At 41.2% G+C, this 13784-nt stretch overlaps 1 protein-coding gene across 1 annotated transcript; it reads left to right on the forward strand.

Moving 5' to 3' along the window:
* The first annotated feature begins 962 nt into the window (after positions 1-962).
* Positions 963-13355, forward strand: LOC139645529 (glucoside xylosyltransferase 1-like). The gene is made up of 7 exons (XM_071521266.1): positions 963-1178; positions 3272-3482; positions 4734-4865; positions 5858-6109; positions 7149-7272; positions 7526-7698; positions 11887-13355. The coding sequence occupies exons 1-7, from the start codon at positions 997-999 to the stop codon at positions 12046-12048; spliced, it is 1236 nt and encodes a 411-aa protein (XP_071377367.1). The 5' UTR covers positions 963-996; the 3' UTR covers positions 12049-13355.
* The last annotated feature ends 429 nt before the right edge of the window (positions 13356-13784 follow it).

Raw genomic sequence — 13784 nt, forward strand, 5'->3', positions numbered from 1 at the left:
TTCAGCTGCATGTCCTCCCCTCTCTCTCCCATACCTTCCTGTCCCTCTCGCTCACTGTCTCTTATCAATAAAGCATAAAAATGCCTAAAATAAATCTAAAAAAAAAAAGAAAAAAAAAGAATGACTTGCTCTAAAATCGACACCACAAAGATTATACATTTTAATGTTCAATGAAAGAGTGTGGATGGATACATTTAGGGCTTAAGTACTAACCTATCACAAAAACATACCAGAAACCTTAGAAGGATCCCTACTATCTCAATTAAGTCCATTTAACCCATAGCAGTGGTACAGTTGTTCTTAAAGGCAAGTAAGTTTTGCAGTTAATTGTCACAAATCTCTTTGCGATGGCTATTTTGGTATGCAAATAATGGCTAAAAGTATAACAACTGAGCACCTGAAAAAGGTTGTAATGTGAATGCAAGTCAGCTGAGTAATTATAAGTAGCCTATTGAATTGTCTGAAAAGGTGAATTTGCTTCCAAATTTAGATGTAACACAAAGTTTTCTCTTTAGGACAAGCCTCTACTCCAAAAGTTGTATTAAGCTATTTGTTTTATCACTCTCATCTCTAGCTAACTAGCCAGCAGGCTTACTTTGCAACCCATAAGTTATAGTGTGCAAATCAGTTGTGTTTATAACAAGACAGGAGACCAGACAGGATTAACTAGCGAACATGTTGGTATTGTTTCAACACATAATCATAAGTAGCCTATCAGTGATCAGTTCCCATCCAAAAGCAGCAGAGAAATTGTCTATTAAATTCAGGACATAAATTCAGAAATGCAATCATCTACGGTCAGTATTGCCTATAGCTGTCGATCTCCAATTTGGCCGCCAGAGGGCGTATTATGGCAATTGAAAACCCTCTATAAGAGTTTTATTTTGAAAGGTTTGACCGGAAATGTATTATCATTCGTGCTGGCTTGACACTTATTATTATCCGTCCGTCTCTGTGTCATGACTTCAGCTCTGATTTGCGGTTTAAAACTCCATAATGCGGCGTTACATTCGTGCACTGGTGTTGTGCACGGTGTTTGCCGTGTTGTCGGGCTTGTACGTTTACAGTAAGCTGTTTTATTCGGATGTGTCGGTCGGAGCAGCCGGTGCGAGGAGGGTTTTCATCCCACCCGGAGCCAGGCATAAGACTGGGCCCCAAAGTCCACACTGGTATAATAGGTAGGACTGGATTTTCAAGTCTTCCTTGCTTTCTTAGGGTGCAGCTATGGAAAAACAGTTGTATTCCAGACGATAAGTGTGCGTACAAATATAGATATCTAGTTTGTATAACATAGGCAATGTATAGGAATGTGACGCTGACAGATAAACTGTCCCGTGCGGAAAATAATACATTTAACATAAAATACACTTCGGCATAGTGATTCATTTAGGCTACTAAACATATTTCGAGTAACGTTAGGCCTATATGTTTGGATATACTTGCAGATACAGAGTCAGTTGTTACAGGAAGAATCTGTAGCCTATTTCCTATGTCCTAAATATATTTGGAATTAATGTTAGGCCTATCTTTTCTTGGTGAGTTTTTGTATGGTTTCATTTAAAAAAAAAAAAAAAAAAAACCCACAAGTCTCTAAACAATCATTTTTATCACTTGTAGAATGATCTCACCATTTGAAGCTGTCACAACATTGTAACAAATAAAAAATATGCTACATTATGTGCATATCAACCAGATTCAGATTATTTGAAATGAGATCCAGACTGAACTGGACACAAGTCTGGCTCACTGTGAAGCACTGTATGCTAAGTTACACTTCTCTCATATATTTAAAATGCATTGTTTAAGTCCTGCCAGATTGCTGCATCCCTGATTTTTGCCATTCAACCTCTCATCCTTGGCTAATCCTAGGCTAGTCACTTACCTATAAAAGACATAATGCAACTATCATTTAATTTTGATTTCACATTAATTGTTTGTGTGTGTGTGTGTGTGTGTGTGTGTCAGGGAGAAACTGCATTTGCAAACACAGCTTTGTTTTCACAGTTGATTGTTCATTTCTGTGTCAAACCTTTGAAGTGTGACCTAGGGTTTGCAGTAGGGGCTTGATGGGAGGAGCAAGGAGCTAATACATTTCAAAGGAGCTCCTGGGGCAACAGTTACTTCATGGATTGTGTTTCTAATCCCTAACAAAAATCACTATAATCAATCAGGGCTGTGGTCAAGACCATCCTAGTCAAGTGCAAGTTACTCCCAAGACCAGATCCAGTTGAGTTTGAGTCAAGACCCAGTCCAAAGGGGTTCGAGACCAAGTCAAGACCAGAGCAAACTAGGCAATAAACAGTATCTTTCCAAATATAAAAATTGCTCAAGGAGTTTCCTAAGGTTGAACAGAGATGTAGACCTATCTCTAGGATTTCTGGTCTATAAACACTTCAACATCCAACTAATTAATGCATCAAAGTCTGAGGCCCACTACATAGCCTACAGGACTTTCTACAGGGGAAAACCCTTAAATTGTTTGTGGCGCTTGTGAAAAAATAAACCAAACATTAAAAAGTGACCCATTTGATATATAAATATATACAGTATATTTGTAGGTGGGGAGGAAATATCCAATAGTGGCAGAGACCAAGACAAGTCTGAGTCAAAACAGGTACAGGACTGAGACAAGTCCAAGACATCAGGAAAGCAAAAGTCTTGAGACTCAAGGCCGAGACCATGCTCAACTTCTACAGCTATGACTATAATATCCTTGTAGAGACTTATAGTGTATCTGAAATGCTTGATAATGTGTTTATAATTACCTTATTTTACTTTATGGCATTTCTCTAATGGTGTCACAGTAATTCTCGTGTACGGATGTGTAGTTTTGCTGTTATATTTAGGGTATATTCGGGTATATTACCCTTCTAGAATCATGCTCATTATAGCGTTATTTTTAATTTTCATAAGGGATGGTGTGAAGATGCTATGTATATTTGAAGTCTCTCATCTCATCATAGTCATTTAGCACACAAGGAGGTCAGTCATTACAAATAACAATGTAATGAAAACTTCTTTTTAACCAATTTAATTCTTGATTCTTGATTGATGTCAGGGGAACCCAAAGCTTACAGACGCACCAGAATATGAAAAGTTTTTTCATCATCACTGATGGCTTAATCCTGATGAAAGAGCATCCTCTGGTGGCTTGACACAGATCTCTTCTTTCACGCAATCCTGATTTTAGGAGAAAGAATGTTGGGAAGTCATAGAAAATCTGTCAAAAGGCAAACCATGATTTATTCTAACATCTGTCTGTTTCTGTCAGGTACATCATGCGCCAGCGGGGCCAGGGGGAGGGTGGAGGCGGAGGCAGTCAGAGCGGACCCGAACCTCCCATGCACTTGGCTGTGGTAGCCTGCGGCCAGCGGCTGGAGGAGACTCTCACCATGGTGAAGTCGGCAGTGCTGCTCAGCGTCAAACACCTCTGCCTGCACATCTTCGCTGAAGATCAGCTGCACGCCAGCTTCACCGAAGCTGTGAGTACGACTGTTTCAATCAGGAGAGACAAGTGAATGAAGTAAATTGAAGTAATTGTTTATTATAACAGATGATATAGTGAAAATTAAGACTTAACACTTAGCGCTTAGACTCTACAGGGAGATTTTGTAATCGAGGGGCACCAGCCCTGAGCAGCAGCAAGATAAATCCCCCAGAGTCCAGACACTGGTGCTGGTGAGGCTGATGACTCTGCTGAAACTGATAGCTGGTGAGGCTGATGAGTGAAGAAGCTGATGAATCTGCGAAGACTGGGCGGAGACGGGGAGGTGGAGGGGTGCGCATAACAGCAGCATGGATGGACTACAGTGGAGAGAGAAACATATTTAAAAAGACAGCAGCAAAATGATAGGCTAACAATGGAGGTGTGTCGCTGTGCTATTGGATAGATGTGACCAGCTGATGTGAACAGCTGATATCTCAGTTGACAGCCCGGGAAAAGACAGCAAGGAAATAATGAGTGAGCATGCGTGAGAGATGTGAATGGCAGTATGGAATGAGAAGTAAAACTACAGCATAAGCATGGAAAAGATAGCCTTCCTGACTGAACCTTCGCTAAAGCTCCATTTAAATATCAGCAGTGTAATTATTCTTAGAACAATAAAACCGCTGGACAGCTTCAGATCCACCATTGTATTACCTATTACCTTTAAAGTAAGATGAACTTTATTGATCCCTGGGGGGAAATTGGCGGCCAGTGTGAGGCTGGAACCTGCAACCCTTAAGAAATTAAGAGTCTCATTCTTTACAACTATCGACTGAGCTCACCAGACTGATAGTTCAGTACATTTTTAATTAAGATCCCTGTTCTTTCTCACTCTTTTCCTGTTTACAGGGTTTCCACAAAGGTCTGTAAAGTATGGGAATGCATGGAAAATTAATTTGTAAATTTCCATGTCTTATGGAAAGTATGTAAATGCAATGTGTGGAAAGTATGGAAAAAGACAAAAAAATTCATAGGTTGTTTAGAAAGTCTGGAAACTCACCATCACACTTCACATTACTTGAGACAGACTATGCATATGATTAAGGATCAGCAGTATTTTCAGCCTATATATTCGGACGCAACAATTAGTGATACGTTTGCATTGTTTAAATATTAAGTTCTTGAAAAGCATGTGATTTTCAAATGGGAAATGTGTAGGAACCCTGTGTGTGTGTGTTTTGTCCTTATCCCATGCTGTATGTATCCCTACTAATAGCTAACTGATGTGTCACTCTCTTGTGTCCAGTTGGAGTCGTGGCCCGGCTTCATCCGCTCCAGGTTCAACTACACAGTTTACTCCATCAGCTTCCCCAGTGAGAACGCAGCCGAGTGGAAGAAACTCTTCAAACCCTGCGCTTCTCAGAGGCTCTTCCTCCCTGTGAGTTTCTGACAGAGAGGAGATTCTTTACCTCATAAGGAAAATAAATGTCCGACTTCACTATGACATCCTCAGTGATTTATTTCTTTTTAAAGTCAACATAAATCAAATCAAGCCGATGCTTGATTTGATTTTTTTGACGTTTCCTGCAGGTCTGGAAATGTGTGGAAAATGATTTTGTGATTTTGATCATTTCCAGGTCTTGAAAAGTTAAGCAATAGAAAAAAGCCTTTATGTGTATATATATATATATAAACTTTTCTTTTTCCGTCCTATTAATGGAATTACCATATACTTTTAAGTAGCTGTAGACACAATGTAATGTCATATGTTGCAATATTTGTTGCTGTAGAGAATAATCTTCAGACAGTTGCTACTATCAACAGATATCACAAAACACAGACAAAAAGATCAAATTCAGTGAAGAAATCAAGGTCTAGAAAAAATGTTGACTTTTACTGTTTAATAATATCTCTGCTTTTTTGCCATATATGTCATATATCCAGGAGCAGCAGTTTTCACTGTGAAATATAATGTTTCACAAAATCACTGTGTGTGTGTGTGTGTGTGTGTGTGTGTGTGTGTGTGTGTGCGCGCGCACATTTGCCTGCGTGTCAATAGGTTGTTGGTCCATTTGTAGTAGAGATGATAGGTTTTTGCTCTGTGTTTTATTCTTTCTGTTCACCTGCCCAGGGACTACAGATGGAAATTAGCTAGCAGCTAAATCTGGTACAAAGCATCTTCTCTCTTTGTTTGAGATTAATGTATTTTGTACAAGGTCCCTGATATAAATAAACCCAATAAACTAAACTAAACTAAACTAAATTGATACAGGATGCGTTGCATTTTATTGTCCTGAGGAAATTCAGTTTTCAAGGCCAATACAGAACATAATGTGCATCATACAAAACAGTGGGGGCATACTTAATCACATTCAACATTAAATACTGATTAAATGACGACTGTCTGCCTGTGTCTCTCTGCCTCTGCAGCTGATCCTGAAAGAAGTGGACTCTGTGGTTTACGTCGACTCGGACATCCTGTTCCTGCAGCCTGTGGACCGGCTGTGGGCGTTCCTCTCTCGGTTTAACTCCTCCCAGCTGGCGGCCGTGGCCCCGGAGCACGAGGAGCCCCGCATCGCCTGGTACAACCGCTTTGCCCGGCACCCCTTCTACGGCCGGACGGGCATCAACTCCGGGGTCATGCTGATGAACATGACCAGGATAAGGAACACGTACTTTAAGGTAGGGTTGAGAGCGGACGACCCGTTTTCCAGGAGAGATTTGTCCTGGTCTTGTTTGGTTTTCTGAAAACTGAGATACTCACATTGACCACAAGAGGCTCCCCTTCTGCTACAGTTGCGCTGCTCTGTCAAATATCTGTTAAATGCTTCTCAGCACTGCAGTATGGATTGTGTTTGGTTTAACAGTTTTGAGGTACTAAACCTCATTTCTATGGTGCCTCAGATTTAGCTGGGAAATGAAGGTTTTGTTGGAAGGGTTTTTATCTCACCTGTACTGGAAAATGAAATAAGCTGAATCCACATAGAATAGAATAGAATAGAATAGAATAGAATAGAATAGAATAGAATAGAAAGCCTTTATTATCATTGTACAGAATACATTGAAATTAGGAGCGCTACTCCTGATCAGTGCAATTAAAAGACACACAGGGAAACAAAACAGAAACAAAACAAAACAACCTCAGCAAACAAACATCCACAGCCAAGAACACAGGTTCTAAAATAATAAGTAAAATAAATAAATACAATGCAATTTTGCACTAGAATAAGTGTACTTACTGCATTAGAATAAATGTAACAAAGCTGTTTGCAGCGATCTGTAGCTCCAACTCGTCCATTTTGTGAGCGATGGATCTGGTGTTGGTGAGAAAGATGCTCGGTAGCAGGGGTTTGTATGGCTGTTTCCTTAGCCTTGCAAGTAACAAAAACGCACAGAAAAGGCACCGAGTTGGAGAGCCATGAGCCGCTGCGTCCGTGTGCGCCGCCATCTTGACAGACCACATGCATCATACCATAAATATCTCTTTTTTTAATGTTTTTTCATTCAGGCAGTTGGAAAGCAGAGAGACAAATGAGTGAAAGTTATGGCGGGATTCAGACCTTTTGCAATGTGAGGCTTCAGAGACATAAGCCACTTGACAATCTCTGGTCACTATCATAAATATCTCATCTCTTCTGTGTGTGTGTGCGTGTGTGCGTGTGTGCGTGCGTGCGTGCGTGCGTGTGTGCGTGCGTGTGTGTGTGTGTCTGTGTTTTGACAGAATGACATGACGTCAGTGGGGCTGCGTTGGGAGGAGCTGCTGATGCCTCTGTTGCAGAAATACAAACTCAACATCACCTGGGGTGACCAGGATCTTCTCAATATCATTTTCCACCACAATCCAGGTAGGAGTACACACACACACACACACGCACACACACTGCCATGTAGCCTCCAGTAACAAATTGAACAGGGATGAATTTCCATTGTTAGCCCAAATAACTAAAGGAATTCCCTCATAAGCTACAGATTTTCAGTTAAATATTAGACAACAGCTTACCTGCCCACCATACCTGTAACATTATACAGAACACCCATTTTGTAGCATTGATATGTTAACTAAAGTGTGTGTGTGTGTGTCTGCATCCCCATTTCCAGAGCGCCTGCTGGAGTTTCCGTGTCAGTGGAACTACCGTCCGGACCACTGCATCTACGGCAGCAACTGTGCCTCAGCTGAGGAGAACGGCATCTACATCCTGCATGGAAACAGAGGTGTTTACCACGACCACAAACAGCCTGCCTTCAGAGCGGTCTACGACGCCATTCGAAAGGTGGGGGTGCCTGTGTGTGTGTGTGTGTGTGTGTGTGTGTATGTGTGTGTGTGATGTTTGTGTACGTTATTCTGTGTTTCAGTTGGGTGAATTCAGTTCATTTGGGCTTGTGAATCCAAGATCACTGGTTCAAAACTCCAGATGGGCTGGGATCGTCTGAGCGTGGGAAGGGAAAACATTCTCCATTCCTCTTGAGGGAAAAATCCACCCTAAAACACTTTAATACTATCAAAAAAACTATTGGTCATGTACCTTGCATTTCTGGGCCCATTTTATTTCGGTGGTGCATGTTTCTTACTCCATATAACTGGCCAAAGGTAGTTTTGCCAGCAGTGCAGCTACAATGGAGTTTGATAACAGAAAAGGTTCCAACTATCTAAAACATCAACAGTAAATGTCAAATGGTGTCAGACGCATAGAAAAGCAAGGAGCAAGGGCTTCTTTGTAGACTCACCATTTTGCACTGACATTCAACAATCATTCAGGGAGAAATCCATTGTAGAAGAGGCAGGGAAACCAATATCTCCACCGACAGCAGCCTCAATAGACCAGAATGCAATGCAGCCATAAGACATGTTCTCTTTTTAGTAAAGGGCACGACTTACTTCTTCTTGACTGGAAAAACTCACTGTCTTGCTCTTACTACACTCTCGCTTATCGCTCTCTCCTCCAACACGTATTGTATTGAGCAAGTTCAGGCGCATTCTCTGCGGGCTGTCAAAGGGCATTCTGGGAAATGTAGGAGATCACTAACTGAAGTAGAAGTAGATGAGGCAGGGTGAGGGAAAGTGATGCACCAAAAAAGTAATCATTGGCAGAAGGTTGGAGGGAAAGGTAATTTCCCCCCATGAGGATGTTTATGGGTTGTTTACCGGCAGTCTAATGATATCGACAATAGGAGTGGCATTTACTTCATGAAGCCATCAACGTCCAGGGTCTCATCGCTTTCCTATTAACAAAGCATTGAACATAGATCAGGGCGAAGGCTGATCAATACCATATCCTTAGCCCTCGGTTAAGACTGTGGGTTTATAGGACAGGATCAATTACAACAGTGTACAGAGACACGCATGTACCTATATATGCTTGCAGGAGTGAACACACACACACCATATGGGCACATAGCATGCATGAAAACACACGGGTGTACAACCTACACACACACACACACACACACAGCTACAGCTTTCGTCCAATAGCCTATTTGGTATTGATAGTTTTATAGGTGTGTGATTAAGTCTGGGTTGCCAGAAGGATGGAGGAGTATGGATTAATCCTCTGTGTGTTTAATCACACTGGACAGACCGTTTCATCAGTTTCTGCTTGTTCCTCTGCAGCAAAACCTGAGGCTATCGGTGTACTGTCATGAGGTGAATCAGTAAGAGGACATGAATGCACACACACACCCCGCAACTCAATAAGAGTAACATCCCCTCTCTTTTTCTGTCTCTGTTCCCAACCTTTTTATTTGTAGAGTGATATGGATACTCAGCTGTCTATCGCGGTGGTTCTCAACCTTTTTGGCTCATGGGCCCTTAAAATGAAGCGATGCCTACTCACGACCCCCCGTCCCAGCTGCGTATGCAGAGTGGTGAAGAGTTCAAACAAAGAATGATTTTCCCCTTTCAGGTTGTTTCACTTGATTAATTAGGCCTAGATGCTTAAAACTATTCAGTAAAGAGAGAAAAGAAAGAAAAACAAAAAATAGTAGAAATAGTGTTTTTTCCTATCTTATAAATCATCTTGTCTAGTACGGCCCCTTGCATTGTATGTGAGCTCCTGTTGTTCCTGTACCTTTGGGTTCCATATGCACTGTGTGACTGTCTTAGTTGTCGATGTGTCTCTGCACCTGCGTCACCAAGGCTAAATGCTGCAGATTCATTGTAGGCTACTTTTTTATAGCGCTCTATTGCACCCCTGAAAGAGAAGTTTGTCTATGGGCTTTCTCCCCTCCACAGGTCAGAGGTCAGAGCAGCAGCTCTGGATCTGGTAGGGATTCAGTGTCTTGCTCAAGGACACTTAGTTTTCAGTCCAGGCTTTAAAGTTTAATGGCGGTCTGATCCCTACACAGCCTCTCAGCAATTAAAGCGACAATATGCAAACTTTTGCCTTGAGGCAGGACATGTATTAGTTAGTCCCGGCCTCTCAGTTGGTCAGGTTCATTCCCCCAGCACTTGTCACTCATCTTGATGAACTGTCTGTCGTTACACGGCGTCGGTGAATCCACCACAGGCGTAAAAGATGTTCACCTGTGTCTTGTCTACCATACATTTAGCTTTTCTTACTGCTTTCCGCCATTGTTATTGTTGCTATGACAGTGCTAGATAGCCACAACTTAGCTCACTCTGGCCACGCCCCTTATGACACACACCCACAGTAAAAGGTACATGCCCAAAAATGTCCCACACATCATTAAAAATCCAATTTCAGGTAAATGGGGAAATACAGGCATGTGCACACAGGGTCAGAGAGACACATGCTGATAATGTACAATATATTTTATTTATTTATTATTTATTTGGTTATTTTAATGTCAAAAATATTGTATATTGCATATTGTAGCTTCATAGTTACTGTTTTTCTGGCAGCTGATAATGTTCTTAATAAACTGGATACTAAGTATCAGTGGCTGACAGATGGCTGCGCTCTGTATCCTCATACAAAGAAATGGGAATGTAAACACCACTGCTCCTCCCTGCCTGTCTGTGTCTCCCTCCTCAAACAGACCGCAGCGGTCTGTCTGTCATAAAGCGCCCCCCCCCCCCCCCCCCCCCCCTCCCCACTGCAAAAGCTGAGCCCAGGAAGCAGCAGTTAAATTTTACGGCCGATGGTGCGTTTAGGGTTTGAGTCTGCACACGAGCGGCCCCCCATCAGCCACACAAAATCAATACACTGACTGTAAATGCAACTTTATGACCGGCAGGATGTATGTGTGTGTGTGTGTGTGTGTGTGTGTGTGTGTGTGAAAGTATATGCTCATAAAAACGCCATTCTCTTTGTGACCCAATATCAGAGACCCAACCGCAAGCAAATGAGCTGGCATAAAAAATGTTAATTCCCCTTTGATTTCCTCGGAGCATTGTAAAGACTCCTTCATTATTGGGAAGACATGAAAATTCTTCGGTAATCCCTGACTATCACTGGACAGTAAGCCTGTAGCTGAAAACTGACTTCAGCAACGCAGACTGCTTTATGTTTCGGCCCGGCTGGCCAATCAGATTCAGAGTTCCATCTGAGTTCAGCAAGCTTAGCAGATTTAGTTTACAATTTGAGCAATTCCACTGGGGCAGCAGGGGGGTTAAGTGCCATGCTCAAGGGCTTTTTGAAGGTAATTTGGGATTTCAACCGGTGATTTTCCGGTCTCAAGCCTGCTTCTCCAAGCTTTAGGCTAACATCAACCCCATTTATCAGCTTTCTGAAGAATCAGGAAGAGGTAGGAAAGTATTTAAATACTTTGTCTTGATCTTGTCTTGAATTGTTCTAAAAGTTAAAATTGCCATCAGATGAGGTGAAAATGTAGTTTTTTGTGATATTATTTTTATTAAACACTTGGGACAGAATCATCATGGACATTAACACAGAGCAAATATACAAAATATATTCCACAAGACACTCAGATCTCAGTGACAATGTTATCTAAATCAGCAATGGTTTATTGCTATCAAGAGAAACATATATACAAACATAATAGACATATGAGACACTAATAATAAGACAGTATTGACAGTCATCTCCCCATGAGCTCCCCTCTCCCCTCCCCACAACCATTCCTTTCCCGTTAACTGTTAATCCCTTTCCCCTGACCACCCCGTCCCAGGATCTCATTAACCTAAAATAATGCTTACATTTCAAACAGTAAAAGAATGTAATTGCCCAAAAGAGGCAGGATAACGATTATTGCCTCTATTCTTTTGCCATTAATTAAAGAAGTAAAAAAGATGAGGTGAAAATTTTGATAATAATGAGCATCCCTTTGTATTTAGTCTGATTGTTGCTGCATATTGCAATACGTCATCAGGCTTTGCTTGCTGGAGCTAACACATGAAAAGTATTTATTCTGCCTGCACTCTTACAGTAAGTTTCAGAAGAGAGTAACTCAAGTCCTCCGTTGACAAAATGACAAAATGTTTTGGAATTGAACACAAGTTGGCCCCAAATCTAACACATTAAATTTCATTGTCGTTCCAGTACTCATTCGGAGCAGATCCAGCCAGTTCCCTGTTGGCTCCTCTAGAGGAGGAATTGTTAAAGACGACACACACCTACTGCGGTAAATCCCACGAACTCTTCACCAAGAGGCTGGCACAGAGCCTGGCCAACATCAACAGGAACGCTCCGCACGGACGGTGACAACAATGACTGGCAGCAACGGGACGGAGGCGTTGCAGGTTAGGTTCGTGGTTAGAACCTAATCCGCAAGCTGCTCTGGATAAGAGCGTCATCTAAACACCTAAAATAGAAATATAGCACGGGCCAACTGGTCTTGTAGCAGAGTATTGAACTTCGCAGAGAAGCAGATTTGGTACAGACGTGCAGAAGGCCTTTTGCAGGCGTTGGCTGGAGTCTATCAGACTTAAACATTCACAGTTTACTGACAACTGGGGGATTGTCTTTCAAACCAACAGGCCTCTTCCATGTTACGGTTTTCTCCCTCCACTGCCTTATGTTACTGATAAGAGGAGACTCCTCATGATGTAAGGGATTTGTAAAACTTTGGAAGAGCAGCTCTTGATTTTCCATATTGGAGAATTTATTGAACCTACTGAAACAAATACCGTGTGAGAACTGCAAAAAACTCTTCCTACAAGGCCCATTTCAAGAGATGTTCGCACTGGACCACTTTGCCAACCTTCAGTCACCACTCGACTCTCAACAAGACGGAAACAGTCATTGTCAAAAGACATACTGATATCATGTGAATAAGAGAAAATAATGTTCTGTGACAACACTATGAAATGATCGAATGTTCAAATCTGCAGTTTTTCATGAGTTATTTCTACAGTGACAGAGGCTGAGCATTTGAAGCCTTTACCAAATTACTGTTTGTCATATCTTATGCTCTTTTATCTGTAATAGAGGTTGTACAATTAATAAATATTTTGATTATAAAATAAGGTAAAGAACAGATTAACAGGGTGATTCACAAGCTGTTCTTGACCGCTATATAGTTCACATATTCTGGTGCCAAACTCACTGGCAAAAGGTCATGTCAGTCTACACTTTTTGTTGTTTCTGTTTTTCATTTCTTCTTTGTAAGTGAAAATGTCCATGTTTCCACATGTTGTTTTGCACTGACATCTTTCATGAACATTGCCGAAACAGAAAGAGATTGTATAGACTCCTTTTTAAAGGACGTGTTGTGTCAAACTAGACACACAGATGTGTTGAAGATGACTAATCCTGTTAAGGAGTTAGTTTAGTTTAGTCATGTGATATACAGTATAGCTGTGGGCTCATCAGCCCACAACCATGCTGAAAAATTGCTATTGAACATGTGAATAAGAACCACTTGTCTAAGCTACAAGTTTCTTTCTTGATGCCAAAGGTTTTTTGTTTGTTTTTGTTTTTGCACTGTTGAATGTATTTGAACGCTGTTGGTTGAAATCAAAATGTTAACAATGTCTATGTCATCATGGCTGTAACACAAGGAAGTCCTTCATGACATTTCCATGTTTACTTTGTTTATTTGTCATTGTAAAAAAAAAAAAAAAGGAAATTGCAGTACTTTTTTACATTAAAGGTGATTTTCATTTTTGTAGAGTGTGTGTACAGCAGTGTGTGCTGTTTAACCACCAGAGGGCAGCATTTTTTCATATGTACACCAGTGATCAGGAATGAAGCTGAGGCATCTTGTCGGTACTTTGTGAAAAACATAGAGTATTTGTTATAAAGAAGGGAATGAAAACTGTTCTATACAGATAGGAAAAAACATGATCTTTGTTTATGTGTTTTAGATTAAAATTGCCGTTGTTGTTTTGGCAGCATGTAATATTTGAAGAGGACTTTGGGACCGTTGACACACTTCAGTGTCCCTCATTAGATGGGCTTGGATCAGCCGAACTCGGACAACATTTCATTTTTGATTT

Source organism: Centroberyx affinis, unplaced genomic scaffold, assembly GCF_046629955.1.
Source record: "Centroberyx affinis isolate AG114_WGS23_722 - 3 ecotype Tasmania unplaced genomic scaffold, CSIRO-AGI_Caff_v1 ptg000879l_1, whole genome shotgun sequence".
Lineage (NCBI taxonomy): Eukaryota > Metazoa > Chordata > Actinopteri > Beryciformes > Berycidae > Centroberyx > Centroberyx affinis.